This window comes from Panthera leo, chromosome B1 (assembly GCF_018350215.1).
Source record: "Panthera leo isolate Ple1 chromosome B1, P.leo_Ple1_pat1.1, whole genome shotgun sequence".
NCBI classification, from domain to species: domain Eukaryota; kingdom Metazoa; phylum Chordata; class Mammalia; order Carnivora; family Felidae; genus Panthera; species Panthera leo.
Window position 1 is genome coordinate 123,115,860 of NC_056682.1, and position 24,456 is coordinate 123,140,315.

Here is a 24,456-nt window from a genome sequence, read left to right on the forward strand (position 1 = left end):
AGGAATTTGAATCTGATAGTGTAATCATTATTTATTCCACAAATGGTTGTTAAAAAAGGTAAGGAACTTTTCTTTAATTACAAGACTGAAGTGCATAGTGCTTTGGACCTGCTGTATTTTTATACTTTTATGAAATCTGGAAGAATAATCCTTATGAGGAAAATGACCAAAATTAAGCATAGACTTGAGGAGAGGCTGAAGAGAGAGACACCTTGGGTGAAGAACGGGTATTCTCAGATTTGGCTTAACTCTTACTCTCAATACTCTATAGTTTTTTGTTTGTATATATGTCCATCTTTGGGCTTAGGGCCAAATACCTTTAGAAACCATTTGGTTTGTGGCTATACTGGGGCATTTTGGGTCTTAGATACTTTGAATTGTGAAAAGTTTTTTTTTAAAATATATTAATTATAATTTATATAATTACACACAGAATAGCACAAACATAATAACAGATACCCATGAATGCAAACTGGTGCAGCCACTGTGGAAAACAGTATAGAGGTTCCTCAAAAAGTTAAAAGTAGAATCACCCTATGATCCAGTAATTGCATTAGTAGGTATTTACCCCCAAAATACAAAAACACTAATTCAAAGGGATACATGCACCTCATGTTTATAGCAGCATTATTTACAATAGCCAAATTATGTAAGCAGCCCAAGTATCCATTGATAGATGAATAAAGAAGAAATATATATATATATATATATATATATATATATATACATATACATATACGCAATAGAATAGTATTCAGCTATAAAAAAGAATGTAATCTCGTCATTTGCTGTAACATGGATGGAACTAGAGAGTATAATGCTACATTAAGTAAGCCAGAGAAAGGCAAATACCATATGATTTCACTTGTGGAATTTAAGAAACAAAAAATGAGTGAAGGGGAAAAAAAGGGAGTGATAAACTAAGAAACTGACTCTGCACTTGATCTTAGCCCAAAGGCTGAGAAGCAGTGAGAAACAGACTCTGAACTGTAGAGAACAAACTGGTGGTTACCAGAGGGGAGGAGGTCAGTGGGATGATGGGTGAAATTGACAATGGGGATTAAGGAGTGTGCTTGTCACCCTCCTGGGTGGTTTAGTCAGTTAAGCGGCTGACTTCAGTTCAGGTCATGATCTCATGTTTCGTGGGTTCGAGCCCTGCATCAGGCTCTGTGCTGACAGCTCAGAGACTGGAGCCTGCTTCGGATTCTGTGTCTCCCTCTCTCTCTGTCCCTCCCCTTCTCGTGCTCTGTCTCTCTCTGTGTCTCAAAAATAAATAAATGTTAAAAAAAAATTAAAAAAAAAAAGGAGTGCACTTGCCATGATGAACAGTGGGTGATGTATGGAATTGTGGAATCACTGTACACCTGAAACTAATATAACACTGTATGTTGATTTTACTGAAACTAAAATGAAGTAAACAAAAATAACAGATACTCATGGAGGACCCACCATCACATATAACATAGTAACATTAAACATAATTACCCAGTTTCCCTCCTTCCATTCTTTTTCCTTTGCCAAAGTAAACACTGAATCTATATTACATACATGAATAACAATATATATTGTGTGATTTAAAAATTTTAAGTAAATGGTATCATCTGGTATGTAGGCTGCTTGTTTTTTGACTTAATGTGGATCTAATTCATTTATTGTTCTCAGTTAGTACTTTTTAAAATTTTTTATTTGGGGGCAGGTAGAGAAGGGCGGAGGGAAAGAGAGAGAGAATGTTAAGCAGTTTCCATGCTCAGTGTGGAGCCTGACATGGGGCTCAATCCCACGACCGTGGGATCACGACTGACCCCAAATCAAGTGTTGGATGCTCAATCAACTGAGCCACCCAGGTGCCCTATTACTTTTCTTTAAAAAAAAAAATTAAATTTTGAAATATTTTCAGACTGATAGAAAAGTTACAAGAATAGTCCAGAGAATTACCATATAACTTGCTCAGATTCTGCAGTTAACATTTTATCACATTTGCTTTATCAGTTTTTCTTCCTATATATTTATATTATTATTTTTATCAAAGAATTGGAGGGCACATTTAAGACATGATGTCCCTTTACTCTTAAATACTTCAATGTATATTTCCTAAGAACAAGACATTCTCTTTTATAACCACAATGTAATTATCAAAAGCAGGAAGTTTTCATTCACATAATACTAATATCTGATCTACAGATTTAAAATAAATGCTAATGATCTCAATGATATCTTTTTTTTTTTAAATAATTTTATTCTGGAGTCAAATCTGGTATTACACATTGCCATTAGTTGTCGTGTCTCTTCAGATTCCTTTAATTTAGCACAGTTCTTTAGTCTTTGTCAGTTGTAACCTTGAGTTTTTGTAGAGTACAGCCTAGTTATTTTGTAGAATATTTCTTAATTTGGGATTTGTGCATATTCACATGATTAGAGTAAGTTTATATTTTGGCAGGAGTACTACAAAAGTGATGTTTCCTTCTCAGGCACAGGATGTCTGCTTATCCCAAGATTGGTGATGTTAACTTGAGGTGATGTCTTTCAGTTTTATCTACTGTAAAGTTACCATTTTTTTTTTAAATTATAGATGTTTTGTGGGAGTTACTTTAAGGATAGATATTATTTTCTTCATCACACTCACTAGTTTAATATCCTTTGATGGTGCCTAAATTAATTTTACTGTGTTTATCAAATGGTGTTTTTTTTTTTTTTAGTGTTTATTTATTTATTTATTTTTAACGTTTTATTTATTTTTGAGACAGAGACAGAGCATGAACGGGGGAGGGGCAGAGAGAGAGGGAGACACAGAATCGGAAGCAGGCTCCAGGCTCTGAGCCATCAGCCCAGAGCCGGACGCGGGGCTTGAACCCATGGAGCGCGAGATGGTGACCTGAGCTGAAGTCGGCCGCTTAACCGACTGAGCCACCCAGGCGCCCCGTGTTTATTTATTTTTGAGAGAGATGAGAGACAGAGTGTGAGTGGGGGAGGGACAAAGAGAGAGGGAGACACAGAATCCGAAGCAGGCTCCAGGCTCTGAGCTGTCAGCACACAGCTCCATGGGGGGCTGGAACTCACAAACTGGGAGATCATGACCTGAGCTGAATTTGGATGCTTAACTGACCGAGCCACCCAGGCGCTCCTCAAATGGTGGTTTTATAACTCCATCTTTCCTTTAACATTTATTTGTTGGCACTTTATTATGAAGAAGAGCTTTATCTTTCCCATTTATATCGGTATAGATTAATGAATTCCTGTTTTACTCAAAGAGTTACAATTTATTACTGTCATTATTTATTTTGAGGTTTAAATTACCTCAGATTTGATCCTTAGGAGTCCTTTTAAGCTATTCCTAGTGTCTTTTTGACATGTCCTTATCATTCTTTTAGCATTTCTTTACCTTCTGGCACAATAAGATGTTTCAGGTACACTTATTTTTTTTTCCCTGCCCCAGCTTTGGAATCAGACATTTCTTTAAGGAACCCTCCTACTTCCATTTAGTAGAGAATGGTATTTCAAAACAAGATCAGTATACTATGTACATGCATTGCTAATGAGGTGTCACTGCTCCAGGCCATCAGTCGATGAGTTAGAGATTCATACTTACTTTTTATTGATCTTTATATTAAAAACTTTGAGTTTATGCTGATACCTGATTTTGATAACTATGTTGTGGTTATAAAAGAGAGTGTCTTGTTCTTAGGAAATTCCAGTCTAGTACCACAGATTTGTTCTAGGCTTTCCTTTTCCATATTTGAGAAACTTATCATTCCATTATTCTCAATATATTTATTTGCTTAATCCTGTAAAACACTCAAAGGAATTTCATAGTTAACCCATCACTGCAAAAACAGAGTTGACAAAGTACAAAGCTCTTACCTGTAGGTGACCTTGAGGCTCTATACAGGCAGGAAGTGAAGACTAAGGCAGACTTATAAACTGTGTACTTGAACATTGAAGGTGTGCCCCAACACATGCAAAGAGTACCTCTGCAGAGGTTGGAGACTTATTGGTTCAAGGCATTTAAAGAAATGCCTTGTCCAACCTTGGTCCAACCATTACCTGACCACTCACTAACCAGGCTGGGACTTCAGTAGATACATTATGACAAAGAATACAGAATCTGTAGATAGTCTAGGAAAATCACTAGCCAAACAACAACAAACCTTTAGGTGGCAGGGAGAGATTCTGATTTTCAGTATTGCAATATTTTATTATCTAAAACATGCAATTTTCAACAAAAAATTCTGAGAGATACAAAGAACAAAAAAATATGGCCCATATGTAGGAAAAGAAGCAATGGATAGAAACTGTTCTTGAGGAAGCCAGTATGTTGGACTTATTAGACGAAGTTGTTAAATCAGCTATTTTAAATATATTCAAAGAAGTAAAGGAAGGTATGTCTAAAGAACTAAGAACTAAAGGAAAATATAAGAACAGTGTTTCACCAAGTAGAATATATCAATAAAAAGTTAGAAATTATAGAAAGAAATCAAATAGAAATTCTAGAATTGAAAAAGACAGTTATGAAAATGAATATTTGCTAGAGGGATTCAGTAATGGATTTGAACTGACAGAAGAAGGAATTAGCAAACCTGAGGACAAATCAATTGATACTGTGCAGTCTGACAAAAGAGAAAAGAATGAAGAAAGATTAACATAGCCTTAGAGACTTTGGAACACCATCAAGCATAGCAACATATGCCTAATGGAAGTCTCAGGATGAAAGAAGAAAAAGGAGTGGAGAGAATATTTGAAGAAGTAATGACTAAAAACACCCCAAATTCGATGAAAAATATTTATCTACACATAAAAGAAGCTCAATGAATTCCAAACAGGATAAATGTAAAGAGATATATTACAGTCAAACTGTTGAAAGCCAAAGACAAAGAGAAACAGTCAAAGGAACAAGAGAAGGGACAAGGAATTCCCCAATAAAATTAACAACTGACTTACTAGAAACTATGGAGGCCAGAAGGCAGTGGGATGATAGCCTTAAAGTGCTGAAAAAAAAAATCAAGAATTCTATTCTTTGAAACTGAAGGTGAAATTAGGACATTCCCAGACCAACAGGAACTGATAGAATTTCTCTCTGGTATTTCTCCTAAGGAAAATACTAGAGGCAGTCCTTCAGGCTGAAATGAAAGGTTATTAGAGAGTAATTTAAGTCCACACAAAGAAATAACAATGATAATGGTAAATGCATAAGCCAGTATTATTTAATTTTTAGCTTGTGACTCCTCTGATTCCTACTGATTATGGAACATAGTAAAAATGATAACATTTTATATTCAAATATAGATGTTTTAAGACCTCATGGACGGCTTCATGCTTTGGAATGAGGTTACCTCTGGAAATATGGAGAATAAGGACATTGTGAGTTAAAGATGTGTCTCTTATTCTCACCTTGAGATTTCCCATTTATTTCTGACTATGGGTCTTTTGTCCCATGAGTATTTTGCTCTCTCAATGCCATACCTGGTTTTTTAGGCATTCACTATCCCATCATCCTGTTAATAATGTCAAAATAATTAGTCTTCATCAACAGAGAGTACCAGTATCCTAGATATTTGAGGAAGATGCTTAGAAGAACAATGGAAATAAATATTGTAAAAATTGCTGTGAAATTAATGGAAGTCCTGTGGTTTAATAGCAGTATATGCTGTCCAAGGTAAAAAGTTATGAGAGGTAGTGTAATGGAGTATACTGCCTGGGTTTGTTTCTTCACTTTACCACTTAAGAGTTATTTGTTCTTGGCCAGGTTACTTAAACTTTTTTCACAATAATGATAGATCCTTGGCCTTAGCTTAAACAGTTCTCTGATTTCTGTTTATATCTTAAGATGGTTATTCTTTTGAAAAATTATACTATATGTATATGTACACTATATATATAGTATGTATATATATATGATATGTATATATATGGTATGTATACATATATGGTATATAAATATGGTATATAGATATATATGGTATGTATATATATACATACACACACACACATACACACACACACACACACACACACACACACAGACACTATTTCTTTGTTTTGGAATAATATATCATCTATTCGAAGACCAAAATCATGCCTCCAAGCTTACCTAGATGTACAAAACCTTTTCCACATATGACTAAACATTACTTTTACATGTAAAATTTCTTATTTTTCCTTCAGAAAAAAAAAAACCAACATGTTCCTATAGACTACTATGAAATTGATACTGTAGTAATGTTCATTTAGGTCTTACCCGATTTCTGTTAATTCTATATATCTCCTTAGCTACTTTTTGAGATAATATAATATATGGACTCAGTTTCTAGATGTATTAATAGAAAATTAAGAAAAATAATCCAATAGATGTGTAATTATTGTGATTCTTCCCTGATGTGGTGAATAACATCTGCTGAAGATATTTTACATAGCATTTAAATAGAGAAGAAATTCTGAAATTAAGAGTTATATAAGATTCTAGCCAACAAATGATACATTTTAGCTGCATATATAATCAGTAAAGAAAAATTGTATGTATAAATTACTTTGTGTAATATTTGAATTATAAAATTTAGGTTCTCTCTCTCTGTCTCTTTCTAACATTTGAATTATAAAATATAGGTTCTCTATTTCTCTCTCCCTTTTTAAGAAAAGTCCAGGTAACCATTAGAAGTCTACTTTCCAGAAGTGGATTTCACAAGCTTGAAATTTCAAACGTTTGTGGTTGGAATTATGGCACTGACATTTGCTAATGATAACATGCTGGGAAATACCTATGTGCTGCCATGCTGGAGAGCAGTCCATTAGTGTTTGAACTGATGCACTTTGGGACTTTTAATTCTTCACAAATCCTATTTCCATACTTAATTATGGAAAAGATGTGGTGGAAAAGTTGCATAGCCCCTTCTTCATACATTTTATTGTCAATGGGAGTGGCAGTTAGTAATTCTTCTTCAAGTTATATTACAACATTCACTTAAAATAATGCAGCTCCATGCTGAGTTTGCTTCAATTAAGTCATATTTTATTTGCTAATGATTTTCCAAGTTGACAATGACCTTGAAATTGGTATTGTCAACACTTCTTGACATAAAGAGAGTATGATTTAGAGTTAAGAGTGCATCAATTTATTTTTCATTTTCTGTGTTGCGTTTTTAAGAGGCTTTTAAATTAAATTTCAGATTGAACATTTACCTGAGTAACCTCCACAGTCAGAGGTTAGTGAATTAAGTAGTTGTCAATTCACATGGTTTAGGTGAAATGAATGTTAGTATATATACAGGAAAAGGATTTTGCTAATGTGTTGAATGGTGAATATGCACATGTGTGCATAATCTTCCCTTCTACTGGACAAAATCAGAACAGTGGAAATTAACCTGAAGAAAGCTTCTTAGACATAATTCTGCTCAAGGTTTTGAAGTGCCATGTTAAAAGAATTAATATAAAACTCTAACATGTATTTTTAGGCTTTAAAAATGTGATGTAAGATGATTTATCAAAATGCTGTCTTACAATATTGATATTTAAAAAATCTATAGGCTTGGGGCACCTGGGTGACTCAGTCGGTTAAGCATCCGACTTCGGCTCACGTCATGATCTCGCGGTTTGTGAGTTCGAGCTCTGTGTTGGGCTCTGTGCTGACAGCTCGGAGCCTGGAACCTGCTTTGATTCTGTGTCTCCCTCTCTCTCTTTCTGCCCCTCCCCTGGTCATACTCTGTCTCTCAAAAATGAATAAAATCTATAGGCTATAGTAAATAAAAATGGATATGCTCCTGCCTGAAATATATAAAACATCTAACATACCTAAAATGGCTATATTATATTAGAACAGAGTTCTACATTTGTGTGCTTCACTTCTTATTATGCCAAAAATCTGCACAATTATGAAACTTGACTTAATTTCTAAGTAGAAATAAAGTACAGAACAAATGGAGAAATTACGCTTTTTCTGTCTGCAAAACCATATATGTACTTTGAAATTTATGGCTATATTAGGTAATTGCATGTGAAAGACGGTCTAGAACATGTACTTTAGCAAAAGAAAGTGTTGTGTGGCTTGCCATTCTTCCTTTTCCTGAAGCTCTGTAGGGTGCAGCAGTCTTTGGAGTTGTCACTGGCCTGAAGGAACAGGCTGCTTTTCAGCTCCTCTAGGGGATGCCGCAGTTTCTTCCAGCATTCCTCTACTACCATCTGTGGCTCTGCTGGACGTGTTAGTCTGTGCCGTTTTTCTATGCTGTTCTGCTAGGTATTATAGCATTTGTGTCTGCAGCCAGATCCAAAGCCTTTGCATGGTCTGACTGCCTTATTCCCTTTTGTGTTACACTCAGGAGTGCCAAATCAGTGTATACTCTATGTGTTACAGAGATTGGTGGGATAGCTCTTCCCATTTTTATTCATATCTCTGTTCCTTCTAGTACTGACAAAGATCTGGGCTTGAGAATTATGGATCGGCTAGAAAGCGTACTTATGACTGTAATAATAGTAATAATATCATCTTACTTTGATTTAGTGCTTTATAGTGTTATAGCTTCATAGCGTGTTAAAGCTGAACATCTGTAGTGAAGATGAGAAATCTTTGGATGGTCTGACTGCCTTATTCCCTTTTGTGTTATACTCAGGAGTGCCAAAGCAATATATACTTTCTATATATGTATGTATGTATGTACTCTGTATGTATACTCTCTTCTATTTGTGTTGTAATTCATTAGAAGGGATCTATGCATTAATAATCTAAGTACATTGAGATCAGAATATTTCTTGTGGAAATAAGGATTAATCCTTTTTTATTTATACAACCAGTTTTTCCAGACTTCATTGGATTGTGAATACTAAAGAGAGTCACAGCTTTGCTAATAGCTCAAATATAAGTATGTTGTCTCCTCCTAATGATGGTAGAGGTCCTCTAGCCTTCTGCAGACTTCTCCTTTCCCAGTGTTTCTGGGAGTCCTCAGGAGGCTGTCTGGACCATGCTCCCTGACAAGTCTATTTCCACGGAGACAGCTGCTGTTCCACCAGGCTCTTCAGTCTCTTGCCAGATGGTGCTCTCTGCTGGGCGTTTGTACCATTGTACTTGATCACAGCTAAAGTGCGTGATGAGCTGGGGTGAGGTTGGGGGGATAATGTTCTTCTGTCTTTGTGTTATACTGTGTTAGAGGGGTCTAAAAGTATCGCTCAGTTTTACCAGTGTTTAATGAAAGAGGTCTTTTAGATTTTTATCATAGCCTCTTTGTACCCCACAGGACACTTGCATAAATCCAGTGGGGACTGTTAGGTGGTGAATTCAGTCAACAGAAAATATTCAGTATTTAGCATTGCTACTCTTTTGACAGTACAAATTTCTTACTGGGTGAGAGTCATTATGATTAGTTACTTCCTATAGGATTTGTTTTCACATTTGCCTTCTGGTTGGTTTGCCCATTCAGTTCACCAGACATTTCAAGACATGTCTGCATCCTACTTAGAAATAATTATTAACTCTGTTTCTTTACCCTTGGCTCCAACATCCTCTACCACCCCCAAGCAAGGAACAGACAAGGGAAATCAAGCAAGGGAAACCTGTAGAGAAACTGTAGTTCAATTTCTCTTTGTGATTGCATCTATAAAAAGAATCAGCAAAGGTCCCATTTCACTTTATGGAAGCATCAAAATTCTGTCAGAGATTGTCTTGGCCCCTATTTTTTAATTCTTGAAGATCTGGTGGGTGTGGAAGGGACAGTTTAGTTTTATTGTGTTTGTATTATACAACATGTGAGGGTTAGTGATTAATGGTAAGTCCTAGGGAGTAAAAGGCATTTTGACATAGTAGGGAATTTTAGTGCTGTACCAGGTTCTTTTTGGATTTTGTTGTGGTGTCCTGAAGCTTTCTGGAGTGGTGCCTCTGTAAATAGAAAGTGTGTCCTCCTTGGAGGCAATGGCTGTGCTTCCAATTTATTTTCAACCATGTATGCCAAGAATAGAGTGGTGTTAACATTGTCTTTCATCACTTCACGTAATGGCTCTGGCACAAATCTCAAAGGGTGCAAGGAATTTCGAGAATTGCTCCCACCACCCAAGTCCATCCTTATCTCTAGTTTCTGTCTCTTTGGGATCATCAAAAGCTTCAGAGGAGGTTCTTTTCATATACAATAAGTTCCTTTTCTAGTTATAGTCTCTGCTGTGCTATATTTCCCAGAAATTCATTGAAGTTTTGGCAGGTGAATAACACTTTCTCTTAGTTTCTAGCATTGATAATTTGTGTCTATTTTATACACTCCTTTTGAAGTTTTAGTAGGAGTTGGGCAGATGTGGGGTTTGATTCACCATTTTGAACTGGAATTACACTTTCCATCACTAATAGTGCTATTTATTTCATTAATGATTATTTACTTATCAATTATGATTATCATGAAATCATTATGATTTATCATTAATGATTATTTATATATCAATTATGATAATTGACAGAGGTTGGTCTAACTATTCTAGAAGAGTAATAGTCACGTAGAAGGGGTGACACTGTTTTATGCAGTTAACCTACAAGTTTATTATGGGGATTTTATTTTTTTATGTGTATATAAGTTAGAGTATTTATCCAAGCTTATTTTAAAGGTATGTTTTTACAAATATGAATTAAAAAATAGAGTTTACCTTTTACCATTGGTTAAAAAATGATTTAAAAAATATTTAAGTGATTGCTCAATTTAGAATATATTAGGTCAACAAAAAAGAATTTCTGTAAGAGAGATTACTGTTCTTATGTTATATTTTATTATTTTATTCATTTCTAATGAAAGCAGATCCTTTAACTTCTCTAAAGTGAACTTTTCAGGGTCATGCTTAATTTTGACATTTATTGGGGCACCTGGTAGCTCACTCGGTTAAGCGTCCGACTTCGGCTCAGGTCATGATCTCCCATTCTTGAGTTCAAGCCCTCCGTAGGGCTCTGTGCTGACAGCTCAGAGCCTGGAGCCTGCTTCAGATTCTGTGTCTCCCTCTCTCTGACCCTCCCCCACTATGCTCTGTCTCTCTCTGTGTCTCAAAAATAAATAAAAACATTTAAAAAATAAAAAAAAATAAAAGTGGCTGTTCATCAGCTTGATTTTAAAAAATTGACATTACAGGGGATGCAAAGGAAACATGATGGTTGATTTCTCATATCACAAATAATTTCTGTAGTGTTAAAGAACTGATTTGGACCTCGAGCGTTGAGAAAATGAACCAGGCGTAGTGTTTAATTTGTTTGTCATGTATTTGTTACTTTTTGAAAAGTTTACATGAATAGATTATAGTTTTAAATACCAGGTAATTAGAAATTCTCTAATATCTGTGATACTTGAATTTGAATTTACTTTCTTGAAATTAATTTCTATTTAATTAAGATCATTTTTAACAGACTTTCTGTTCCCTAAATCATACAGTTCTGCCCCATCCTCACTTTGTTAAACAATGAGAAGCTCATCTTTATTGCCCTTAAGGTTTTAGATTGCTTCGTGCACTGCCAAGACAAAGCCGTTCATATTGATTGAGGATATACTAAAGCTAGACATACTTTTTCCCTAGAGTCTTGGCTGAGTCAGGAGTGGGATGGGGCACAGCGGCAATAAACTTAGGTTGAAGGAGACTTTAGCATTTGTTAGTGGAACCCCCTTGACTAAGGCTGTCCTTGTTTTAGATTTAGACCCAAATAAAATGAAACATTGTTTCACGACTCTTTTAAACTATGTCTCATGTTCACCTTCTTAATTTTTTTTAAGGATTTTGCCAATGCAACTTTGAAATATAAGGGGATACATTTTGGCAACTCTTTGGGAAGACTCCAGTTTCCTATGAAGTCAGGGCCTGGTCCTGGGCAGTATGATATAGTCCAGTAAGTAAAAGAAATATGCTTTTAATGTAGTTCTTGACTGGAAAGTATTCTAATAATTTAGGATAGGCTGTTATGAAAGGGCAAATCAGCATGAAAAACTCCAAGAAGTATTATATTTTGGAATAGGCTATATGAAAACTATTGCTTTTTTTGCGAGCCAGATCCTGTGTTACCTGCTTTACATGTATTACCTCATTTAATCATTGCAAGTCTCTGTGTAGTCACTGTTATACATATTTATCACTGAAAAATGCAAGGGTCAAAAAATAATTAACATTTAAGATCATGAGGCTGTTAAGTGACAGAGCTAGTCTTTAACTGAGGTCTGTTTGTAATTGTACAGCCCATGTGTCTGAGTACTAAAATATGGACAGAAGATCAGAGAAAATATAAAAGAAGATGACTCAGTATTTATCTTGTCCCTGGCTCTGGTGTCCATTCTTCTGACTAAATGATAGATTTATAAACCATTCTCATTGGAGGTGGGGGGTGGCAGGGTCAGAGCCATAGCATCAGATTGAAAGTTATATTTGTGAAGTTTAAGAAATGCATTTCCGGACAAATAAGTCTTTCTATCTTTATTCTCTCCTCCTACAGTAAGGTCTTAGACATGTGTACATGGAAGGGAAAATTGAGAAACAATACTATGTTGTTCTCAGAACCTGTCACCTGCTTTCATCATTAAAAATTTTAAACAGGATCCAGCTTATCTGCCTGATTTTTTCTCTCATAGAATGAGTTTTCTTCTAAGAAGTCCCACAGTGATTACCTATCTTACTAGTTTCCTACACAGATTTAGACTCATCTATATGCCAGTGGTGGATGTAGCTTAGGCTGTCTTGCTTGGACTCCCTTGCTAATGTTCATTCATTGAACAAACATTGTTTGAATTCTTGCTATGTGCTAGTACTAAACATAGTAACTGAGAGTTAAAAGAATAAAACATGGTTCTTGTTTTGGGGAATTTATACCTGTTCTCTTTTCTTTTTCATTTTTTTTCGCTCTCCTAATATAGGAGGTACATCTTGTACTTTTATTCTTTTAGTAGTTACATGAGAACTTTAATATGTACATTTAGCTTAATGGGGTCTAAACTTAATATCTTTGTCATTCTTCCAAACAAAACAAAGTCTGTGAAATGGTTTTACTAACTCTGCTCATCCCCTTGACATATGCTTTTGTTATTCAGTATCCTAATCTTGTCTTTTTTCTTCCATTTTGGCTGATTTGCTTATCTGTCTGTCTGTTTAATCTGTCTGTCTGCCTGCTTGCTTTGCCTACTTTCTCATCAGTTTTATTGAGGTTTAATTAACATGAAGCAAAATTAACCTTTTCAAAAGTATGTGGTTCTCTGATGATTGCTTTCTTTCCATTTCACTACACTTCTGACTAAATACTTCAGTCATAACCAGGACTCTGTCTAACCGTGTGGCTCTGATTTTGCTTGGTAGTTTTTCCTGTTTCTTTTGTTTCTGGAATTATCGTCCACTCCCATTCTAATTACTGGCTTTGTAATGTTACTTTCTCTTTGAGCTTTTTTTATTTCCTGCATTTCTTCTTCCATTTGCATTTTTCACTTTTGCTTGTAGGAATGTACTCATATAGACTGCATTCCAGACTGCTTCAGTTATGTCACCATTTCCATAATTTGTCTGCTCTTTGGTGTTGCTGCCTTCACTGTACCTTTTAGTTGGAATTGTCTTGGTTCCTTCTGGTAACTGACATTTCTACCCTTTTTTAACTTTTTTTTTTTTTTACTTTTTTGCTTTATTGGTCAAGTGAGAATTGTTCTGGGAGATCTGATATAGTATAAAAGTGGAGATACTTGGTCATTGAATTGTAAATGGAAAGACAAACTTCTAGGTCTCTTTTTGGGAAAGACACCAACCTAAATGATATGTGATCTTTCTGATCTCCCAAATATAAATTTGATAATCCATACAACTATTTGAGGTTTTGAAAACAAGTTAATTTGTTGAATTTCATGTGAAAAGAATCAACAAAGTGAGCATTTACCAGTGAACTGAGATGTTAAATGTATATTTAAATCATAGCAATGTCAAAGAAAATAATTGCAATTATGTGACTTAAACATTTGTTTTTATGTTTTTCTATTAATCTGTTTTTGAAAATGCTTATGTTCAGTATAGTTCATTAGAAATGTTTAATATGAGGTTTTTTTTGGATGTTCTGTTTAAGAAATGGAGAAAACAGTATAGTCAGTATAGCTATTAAATAATAATTCTTGTAATAATAATAGCTAATGGCTACTGTGTACTTATGGGCCATGTATGGCATTAAACACTTCACCTATATTATCCACTTTAATCATTACAATCTTGAGAATTGGTTGTTACTATTTCCAATTAGGTGAAGAATCTACTTTGAAGATTAGAGAAGTAAGATGATTTGTGTAAGGTCACACAGCTAATAGATAACAATGCTAGGATTCACATCAGGATGTCTGATTCTGAAGCTTGTGGGCTCCTAATCACTGTTTACTTAGTTTCTTATTCTTTCTTGAGGTTGTGGTTTCAGAGAAAAATCTTCAGAGAAAAATAAAGCTTTCTCTTTTGTTTTCAAAGGTCTTTATGCCTTTTTTTAAATTTTGTGCTATAAATAGCATAGAACTTTACCCTCTCGTTTTAGTTGAGATATCAGGGGATTTGAAATTTGAAAGATGTTTTCTGTTAAATGGAATTCACGGGAAAAAATTTTTGGTAACTTTTTATTTAAGCTCTGGATAAAAATGAGCAAACAAACCCTAAACCAAACAAACCTCTGGACATAAATCCTACATCCTATTTTTTTATTTGGTGTAATTATTAGTATAGGTTTATTATAATGCTCTGAATTGGAAAATGCAGAACTAACCAACATAACCAGATTATCTTTTTTTTTTTTTTTTTTTTTTTTTTTTTTTTTTGTGAGAGAGAGAGAGAATGAGCAGGGGAGGGGCAGAGAAAGGAGAGAGAGAATCTCTCTAGGGCTCCATCTCACAACCTTGAGATCATGACCTGAGCTGAAATCAGGAGTCGGACACCTAACTGACTGAGCCACCCAGGCACCCCAATGCCCAGATAATCTTATTGCTGTATCTGATTTTTAAAAAATTGTTTTTAATCTTTATTTATTTTTGAGAGAGAGAGAGAGAGAGAGAGAGAGAGAGAGAGAGAGAGAAAGAGGCGAGTGGGAGACGGGCAGAGAGAGAAGGAGGAGACACAGAATCCAAAGCAGGCTCCAGGCTCTGAGCTGTCAGTACAGAGCCTGACTCAGGGCTTGAACTCACGAACCATGAGATCATGACCTGAGCCAAAGTCAGTCGCTTAACTGACTGAGCCACCCAGGCTCCCCCTACGTTTTTAAAAAATGTTTATTTTATTTTTTGAGAGAGAGTGAGAGAGAAAGGGGGAGGGACACAGAGAGAGAGGGACAAGCGGTCTGAAGCGGGTTCTGTGCTGGCAGCAGAGAGCCTGATGCAGGACTTGAACTCATGAACTGCAAGGTCATAATCTGAGCTGAAATTGGGCGCTTAACTGACTGAGCCACCCAGGCTCCTCATTATTGCATACGTTTTAAGCAGGAAACATTAGTGTAAAAGTATTCTCTTTGCTTAAGTAAATAATTATGTATTTGCAATTGAGAGTTCCTCAATTTCTTTCTGACTTTTCTAAAGGAAAAAGACACCTCATTATGAAAATATTAATATCAAGAAAGATCAACAGCAAAATCATTGCTCATATCTCCCACGATTTTATGAAGTAATAATACAGCAGGAGGAAAAAAAGGTAAGTTGAAATGTAGCTAGTTCATCTACTTTCTATGTTTTAAGATCATTGACTCTGATAATTACAAGGTTAGAGTAGTCTTTGGATTTATCATGCCTGGTAGTTAGTTGTTATTCAGTGAATATTGCTGAAGGAACTATACTTAAAATCTCCAAGTGATTACCATCTCTGCTTGATCACCTCTTGTGATAAAGAACTCACTAGCCCTAAGGTTTATTGTTTCACTAGTGGACAACTCTGTTTCTTACAATTTCCTTCTTAAACTGACCTAAACTTGCCTGCTTTCTGCCTACTTTTTCTCCCTCTTCCTATGCTTTCTTTTTAGTCTTTTTCTAGTAAGGATAAAAGTTCTAACTATTTTTGACTATTCTTATTATTTAACTTCATGATAGTTTATTTTCCTTTGAAGTTGTCTAGGGATCTTCTTAAAGTAGTTTGTAAGTCTCCTCTCTGTCTGTCTCTCTTTTTAATCTGATACTAGAACTAAGCATAATATTCTTGGTATGGTCTGATTTGTACATGGGATTTTCATCCTCCTTCTGGATAGTATATATTTATTAATATAAAACCCAAAATTCCATTACATTTTTTTTGTAGCTATGCTTCAGTTTACTTATTTAGAAATTGTAGGCAAATAAAGCCCTGGAACTTTTTTTTTTCCTCTTCAGTATATTTTTTATATTTAAACATAAAAACTTGAATGATGGACTATTACATAGACATAAAAAAGGATGAGATCTTGCTGTTTGCAACAACCTGGTTGGACGTAGAGAATATTCTACTAAGTGAAATAAATCAGACTGAGAAAGAGAACTATTGTGTGATTTCACTCATATGTGGAGTTTAAAAGAACAGAACAAATGGCTAGACAAATAAGCAGAAAGCAGAATCAGACCTATAAATGTGTAGAACAAACTGATGGTTGCCAGAGGAAAGGAGTGGAGGGGGTTGACAGGGAGTGGGAGATACAGGTTTATAGTTATGGAATGAATAAGTCATGAGAATAAAGGGGACAGAAAGGGAGTATAGTTAGTGATATTGTAATAGTGTTATATGGTGACACATGGTAGCTACACTTGTAGCAAGCATAGCATAATGTATTGAGCAATTGAATCACTACGGTGTACATCTGAAACTAATGTAACATTATGTATTAACTATACTCAAGTAAAAAATTTTAAAAAAACTTTGAAGAGTATAGAATAAAAATTTTTAAATGAACCCATTTAGAGTAAGGATAAATAAATGATTCACAGCTGAAAAATCAATAACTATTTCAATAAGAATTTTCTCTGCATTTGATTTCCTTAGTCTTCCCCTGAATATCAATCAGCAATGAAAAGTATTGTTTCTAGAAATGAAAAGACACGATAATAGAATAATATAATTGTTTTTATAGGATTACAATTATAAATCTCAAACAGGATAAAAAGTGTATAATTTGGAATCATGAGAGATAATGGTCTGTAGTTTTCTATATTTGTAATTTTTTTTCTGGTTTTGGTATTAGGGTTATGGTGGTTTCATAGAATGAGAGGAAGTATTCCCTTTGCTTCTATCCTCTGAAAGAGTTTGTAGAGAATTGATCTAAATTGTTCCTTTAATGTTTGGTAAAATTCACCAGTGAATCCATCTGGGCTTGGTGCTTTCTTTTCTTAGGAAGGTTATTAATTATGGATTCAATTTTTAAAATAGATATATGCCTATTCAGATCACCTATTTTTTCTTGTGTGAGTTTGAAAGCTTGGGTCTTTTCAAGGAATTGGTCCATTTTATCAGGCTTATCAAATGTATGAGCATAGAGTTCATAATGTTCCTTTATTCTTTTAATGTTTGTGAGATCTGTAGTGATGTTCTTTCCTTCATTTCTGATATCAGTAATTTGTGCCCTCTCTCTTTTTTTCTTAGTTTGTCTGGCTAGAGACTTATAGATTTGATTGATATTTTTAAAGACCAACTTTTGTTTTCATTATTTTTCATTTATTTTTAATATTATTGATTTCTGCTCTAATTTTACTTATTTCTTTCCTTTTACCTACTTTCAATTTAATTTGTTTTTTTAAGTTTTCCTAAGATGGGAACTTAGATTTTCATATATACTTTCATTGCTATTAATGATGTCAATTATATCTAGTTTATTGATATTGATGATATTACTGATTGCAACTATGTCCTTATTGATTTTATGCCTGCCTGAGAAAGGGGTGTTGAAGTCTTGAAGTGTGATATTTCTATTTGCAGATCTATTGGTTTTTGCCCCATTTAGTTTGCTGCATTGTTGTTAGACACATACACGTTAAAAATTGTCTTCTTGGAGAAGTGGCCTCTTTATAATTATGTAATGATCTTCTTTAGCCCTGATAACCTTCCTTGCTTTGAAATCTGTACTGTCTGAAATTACACCTAGTCATGCTTTCCTTTGATTAGTGTTAGCATGGTGTGTTTTTCTCCATTTGCTTTTAATTTATAGATATAGATATAGATATAGATATAGATATAGATATAGATATAGATATATAGATATAGATATAGATATATAATATCTGTCTTTTAATTGGTAAATTTAGACCATTTACATTCAAGGATCTTTGATATAGTTGGATTAATATCTACTACATTTGTTACTATTTTCTATTTGATGCCCTTGTTTTTTGCTCCTATTTTTCTCATTCATTCTTTTTCTGCCTTTTGTGGTTCTCATCTCTTCTTGCCTTCTGTTTTCTTTATTCATTAGAGCCCTTAGCCTAGTAATCCTACTTGTTTTAAGTTTCACATCTGGTGATGGTACTCTTCCTGTCATGTCTGGCTCTGATGCTTGCCCTGTTTCTTCTAATTTTTTTTTATATTTGTTGTAATTTATTCTTAATAACTAGATGTCTTAGTCTGTTTGGGTTGCTATAATAGAATATCACAGATGGGGTAGCTTATAAATAAGAGAAATTTATTCCTTATAGCTCTGGGAGTCTGGGAAGTCCCAAGATGAAGGTGGCAACAGATTCAGTTCTGTTGAGAGCTCACTTAGGGTTCACAGGTCATCTTTTTGCTGTGTCTTCACATGGTGGAAGGGGCAAGGGAGCTATCTTGGGTGACTTTGCTGTTGTTGTTGTTGTTCAAATAAGGACACTAATCTCATTTATCAGAGCTCTGTGCTCATGAGTTAATCACTTCCCAGAGGTGCCACCTCCAAATAACATCACATAGGGGATTAGGTTTAACACGAATTTTGGGGGGATACAAAAATTCTATCTGTATAACTTGACATGATGTATTAGGCAAAGAAACTAAATATGACTTTAGTATGTAAATAGTATTTAGTATTTAGTATTGTAAATTGTAAATTTAGTATTGTAAATATGACTTTAGTAATGTGGTGGTTAGGTATGGGGGAGGGGAAGAGTTTTTAGTTCTGTGATTAGCTCTTAGTATTTTAGTGAGCCCATGCCTCTGCACTGGACTGAATTTCACAAGTCTTTCTCAGTTTTTTCCCCCTCTTAGATGGGTTAGAGTGGCTAGTGTGGGTTGGAGTTAGGTATTTCCTTTATCTTGTGTGGAAGGCTAGAGGTGACTGGAGTTGTGCATTTCCATTCTGTAGGTCAATTATGTGCTGATAATGCGCCAGCAAGTTGGGCTCTGGTTAGTTTGATTTTCCAGAGAGCTTATCTTGTTAAGAAAAACAGAATGTTCTGGTATATTTCAAAATGCTGCTTTTCCCTCTCCCCCTGCCAGATGCACAAGGGGTTTTTCTCCAGTATTTACTGTGAGAACCTAGTTGAGCTCCTGGAAGTAAACCAGATTGTGGGGTCCTCCCCTATGACTTGGCCCATGGTGTTTTTACCTCTCAGATTTGTCTTCACTGGGCCTCCAGCAATTCTTCAATTACAGTTTAGGTATTCCTATACAGAGCAAATCTCTGCTCTGGTAAGCTGTGACTCCCTGTATTTGCTTGTCTGTCTCTCCGATCTTGTGGGCAGTGGTTTGCCCTGTGTTTTTTGCTCTTTCATGGATCTAAGAAGAATTTGAGTTTACATTCTGTTCAGGTTTCTACTTGTTGTTAGGGAGGAATGATGACATCCAAGTTCTTATGTGCAGAAATGGAAACTGGAATACAGGAAATTAGTTTTTTTTTTTTTAAACCAGAACATTTATTGTATGATTAATCATTGGAGTCCTTAAGATTTCAATGTGCAACAGTTGCCTTTGTGGGTTTAGGTGTTGTTTCTTCACGAAATCCATGCCTTAATCTGTGGTATACAATTTTTAGAGGCCTCATTAGATCAGTCCCAGTGGTATTTCACCTTTTAGCCTTGGCACTCCAGTTATTCTCTCTTCTGCTTGGCAGGATAGCTACATTTTCCATAGGTCAACTTCTGAAGATGTGGTAGGGCTGAGAGCCATAGCAGTGACATAATGTGTGGTTCTTATTATGATGCTTTCCACGTCCCTTTTGTCATCTTGTTTTTGTGGTTGAGACCAAAGAGAGGAAATGAGTCTTTTAAACATAAAATATTTTCTGGAAGTCACATCAAGAAGATGGTGAACTAGGAGTCCCGACACTCATTCCGCTCCCCTCCGCCCCCAAAAAGAAACAAACTATAAACAACTACATACTGATGAAAATAGCTATGGGAGAGCTTAGAGTACAATGAAGAAGCTACATAAACCCTTAGGAGCTCAAACTCAGGATGGCCACATAGAAAAGTATAAGAGGCATTTTATCTGCTTCACACCATCCCTCAGTCCATCATAGTTTGATGCCAAGAAGGATCTCAGTAGTGTAACTTGCTACCATGTGTGAAGACAGCAGGAGGACCCTTGCAGCCCTTGTTACCACCATGGATATCTGAAACTTTTGCTACTGAGGATCCCTGCAGTCTTCACTGATGCTTAATCCAGCAGATGGAGCTGTCTGGAGTCCATCCCATTGTGCCTCCATTGGAGAAGGAGACACCAGGACTGGAGCTGCCATTCATGTCTCATAACCATGTACAAACCCAAGACCCTGACTGGACCCAGCTCTAGGAGGATCCCTTTGGCCATGACTTCCTCCTGTGGGGAAAAGGAGAACAGGGGAATTGCAGCGGCTTTTGACACTGAGGACCAGTAGCCTTTGGTGCTGCCACAGAACCCTGTGGTTTTTGACCATGTTGGCCTCAGGTGTCCTAGCTTCATAGAGTGTATACTGCTGCACCCTCCCTGAAGTCAAAACCTCCTTGGTGGTTCCCCTTTCCTTTGGAGTTAGAGCCATTGTGCCCTACTCAACTGGTGGCCTGACAATAACTCATAGGTCTTTTCCCACTGAAGATAGTCCATAAAATCTAGAAGAGGTGACTGCTCCCTCAAATGTGCAGACATCAATGCAAGGCTATAAGAAACACATAAAAAAATCAAGGAAACAGGGCACCACTAAAAGAACACTGTAATTATAGTAACTGGCTCCGAAGAAAGGGAGATCTGTCAATAAATTCAAAATTATTGTTTTAAGAAAGCTCATTTAGCTACAGGAGAACAAAGACAAAGTGAAATCAAGATAATAATTGAAGAAAATATGAAGTTTAACAGAGAAAGAAATCACAAAAGATAACCAGACAAATTCTGGAGCTAAAGAACACAGTGAATGAAATGAAAAAATGCAATAAAGAGCTTCAATAATAGACTCAATCATGCGAAGAGAGAATCTGTCAACTCAAAGAAAGTTCATTTGAAATTATCCAAAGGAAAGAAAAAGTAAAAGAATGAAAAAGAGTGAGGAAATCTTACAGGCTTTATAGGACATCATGTGAGAATCAATATATGCACTTTGGGAATCTCAGTAGGAGAAGAGAGAAAAAGGGGCAGAAAGAAATAATGGTTGAAAACTTCCCAAATCTTTGGAAGGACATGGTCATTAGTATTCATGCAGCTCAAAAGTCTTGAAATAGGATCAACCCAAAGGAGATTACACTGAGACACATTATACTTAAATTATGAAAAGTCAACAGCAAAGACGGAATTTTTAATGGAGTAAGAGAAAACTGATTCATCACATATTAGACTCCTCTCCCCCAAACTGTTCACTAAGAATATAAGTTTATTTCTCAGTAGAAACCTTGAGGCCAGTTGAGAGTGAGAGGATATATTCAAAGTGCTAAGGGAAAAAAACACAGCCAAATAAGAATACTGTACCCAGAAACATTCCTTAAAAATAGGGAGATAATGTATTTCCCAGACAAACAATACGTAAGAGAATTTGTCACCCTTAGACCTACTTCATAAGATATGCTTAAGGGATTTCTTAAAACTGAAAACATGCTAAACAGCAGCATGAAAATATAGGACAACATAAATTCCATAGATAAAGGTACATATATAAACACATACAGATTACTATAGTAGTAAAGATAGTATGTAAATTGCTTGAACTCTAAAAATATATATATTTTTAGCTAAAAATATATATTAAAAAAAAATTTTTTTTGAGAGAGAGACAGAGACAGAGTTTGAGCCAGGGAGGGGCAGAGAGAGAGACAGAATCCGAAGTAGGTTCTAGGTTCTGAGTTATCAGCACTGAACCTGACACGGGGCTCGAATCCACAAACTGCAGGATCATGACCTGAACTGAAGTTGGGCACCCAACCGACTGAGCCAGCCAAGCGTCCTGATAAATATATTTTTTAATGGCACACAATTTAAAAAGAAGCAAAATGTCTATAAGAGCACAAACTATATATGCATGTGGAGGTAATAAAAGGTTAGTATTTTTGTATGTGATTAAAGTTAAATTAAAATGGAAGGTCATAATTATATTTTGTATAACTCTTGAGCTAACCATGAAAAAAACCTATAACAGGTACACAAAAGATGAAGAGAAAAAACAAACAAACAAATCACTACAAAAAATTATCCAGTAAGAAAGGAGCACAAGAAGAGAAAGATAAAACCATTATAAGGCACAAAGAAAATAATTTTTTTAAATGGCAATAATAAATTTCTCACTTATCAATAATTACCTTAAATGTAAATACATCAAATTCACCAATTAAAAGGCCTGTAGTGCCTGAATATATTAAAAAAAAAAAAAAACAAGCAAGATCCAGTGATATGCTGTCTATGAGACACGCTTTAGAATTAAAGATACACATAGGCCAAAAGTAAAGGGATGATAAAAGATGTTTCATGCAAATAATGATCAAAAGAAAGTGGGGTTCGTTATATGTATGTCAGAAAAAAATAGAATTCAAGTTTAAAACTATCTCTAGTGACAAAGAAGGTCGGTATATAATGATCAAAAGGTCATCTCAACAGGAAGGTATAACGATTATATATGTACTCAATATCAGTGTACCTAAACATATAAAACAAATATTGACATATCTTAAGACAAAAATTGACAGCTATACAAAATAGTAGGAATGAATACAGAAATATTTGACTTGAACAACATTATAGACCAAATAGATTCAACTGACCTATGTAGAAATCTCTACCCAAGAACAGAATATACATTCTACTTAAAGGCACACTGAACATTCTCCAGGATACATATCTTGAAAGGTCACAAAACAAGTCTTAACAAGTTTAAGAACATCAAAATAATTCCAACTATCTTTTCTGACCACAATGGAATAAAAATAGAAATCAACAATAGCAAGAAAATGGGAAAATGTATAAATACATTGAAACTAAACAACATTCTCTTAAAAATCATTGGGTCAAACAAGTGTCTGTTGATAGATGAATGGCTAAAAGATGATGTGTTGTGTATATACAATGGAATATTACTCAGCCATAAAAAAGAATGAAATCTTGCCATTTGCAACAGCATAGGTGGAGGTAGAAGGTATATTGCAAGTGAAATTAAGTCGGAGAAAGATAAATACTATATGATTTCAGTTATATGTGGAATTTAAGAAACAAAACAAAAAAAGGCAAACAAAAACACACACTCACACTCATATACAGAGAACAAACTGGTGGTTGCCAGAGAGGAGGTAAGTGGGGGAATGGGTGACATGGATAAAGGTGATTAGTAGTACACTTACCTTTAAAAATTTTTAAATGTTTATTTATATTAGACAGAGAGAGAGAGAGAGAGAGAGAGAGAGAGAGAACAAGTGGAGAAGGGCAGAGAGAGAGACAGAGACAGTATCTGAAGCAGACTCCAGACTCTGAGCCTTCAGCACAGAGCCTGATGTGGGGCTTGAACCCACGAGCTGTGAGATCATGACCTGAGCCGAAGTTGGATGCTTAACTGACCGAGCCACCTAGGCACCCCAGGAGTACACTTATCTTGATGAATGTTGAAAAATGTATAGAATTGTTGGATTACATTGTATACCTGAAAGTAATTATAACACTGTATGTTAATTATACTTGAATAAAAAGTCATTTAAAAAAATGAGAAGGAAAAATAATAAAAGAAAAAAATCATTGGGTCAAAGATGAAATCAAAAGGAAAATTTAAAAGGTATTTTGAAACAAACGAAAACAAAACATACCAAAACTATGGCTGCAGCAAAAGCAGTTCTCAAAGGGATGTTTTAGTGAATAATACTTATATGAGAACAGAAGAAAAATCTCAACCTAACTTTACACCCCAGGGAACTAAAAAAATAAGAACAAACTAAGCCAAATTAGCTGAAGGGAGGAAATGATAAAGGTTAGAGCAGAAATGGGTCAAATGGAGAACAACAAACAACAAAAAAGAACAAAACTAAGAGTTGGTGTTTTAAAAGATAAAATTGACGAACTGTTAGAGTAAGAAAAAGACAGAAAAGACTCAAATAAAATCAGTTGAAAGAGTAGATATTACAATGGATGCCTGAGAAATAAAGTGAATTGTAAGGGACTGTTATGAACAACTGTATACCA

At 35.1% G+C, this 24,456-nt stretch overlaps 1 protein-coding gene across 5 annotated transcripts in view; it reads left to right on the forward strand.

Annotated features, from left to right (window-relative positions):
• The window catches only part of STPG2 (sperm tail PG-rich repeat containing 2), a 618,205-nt gene that overhangs the window by 19,814 nt on the left and 573,935 nt on the right, over nucleotides 1-24,456 (forward strand). For all 5 annotated transcript variants that reach the window (XR_006201804.1, XR_006201805.1, XM_042935852.1 and 2 more), the window contains exons 6-7: nucleotides 11,709-11,821; nucleotides 15,498-15,609. Coding sequence is in view for 3 of the 5 variants with exons in the window: in XM_042935852.1 (XP_042791786.1) it covers nucleotides 11,709-11,821; nucleotides 15,498-15,609 (225 nt within the window). In the remaining 2 variants the exon portion in view is untranslated. The remainder of the gene's footprint in view (nucleotides 1-11,708; nucleotides 11,822-15,497; nucleotides 15,610-24,456) is intronic.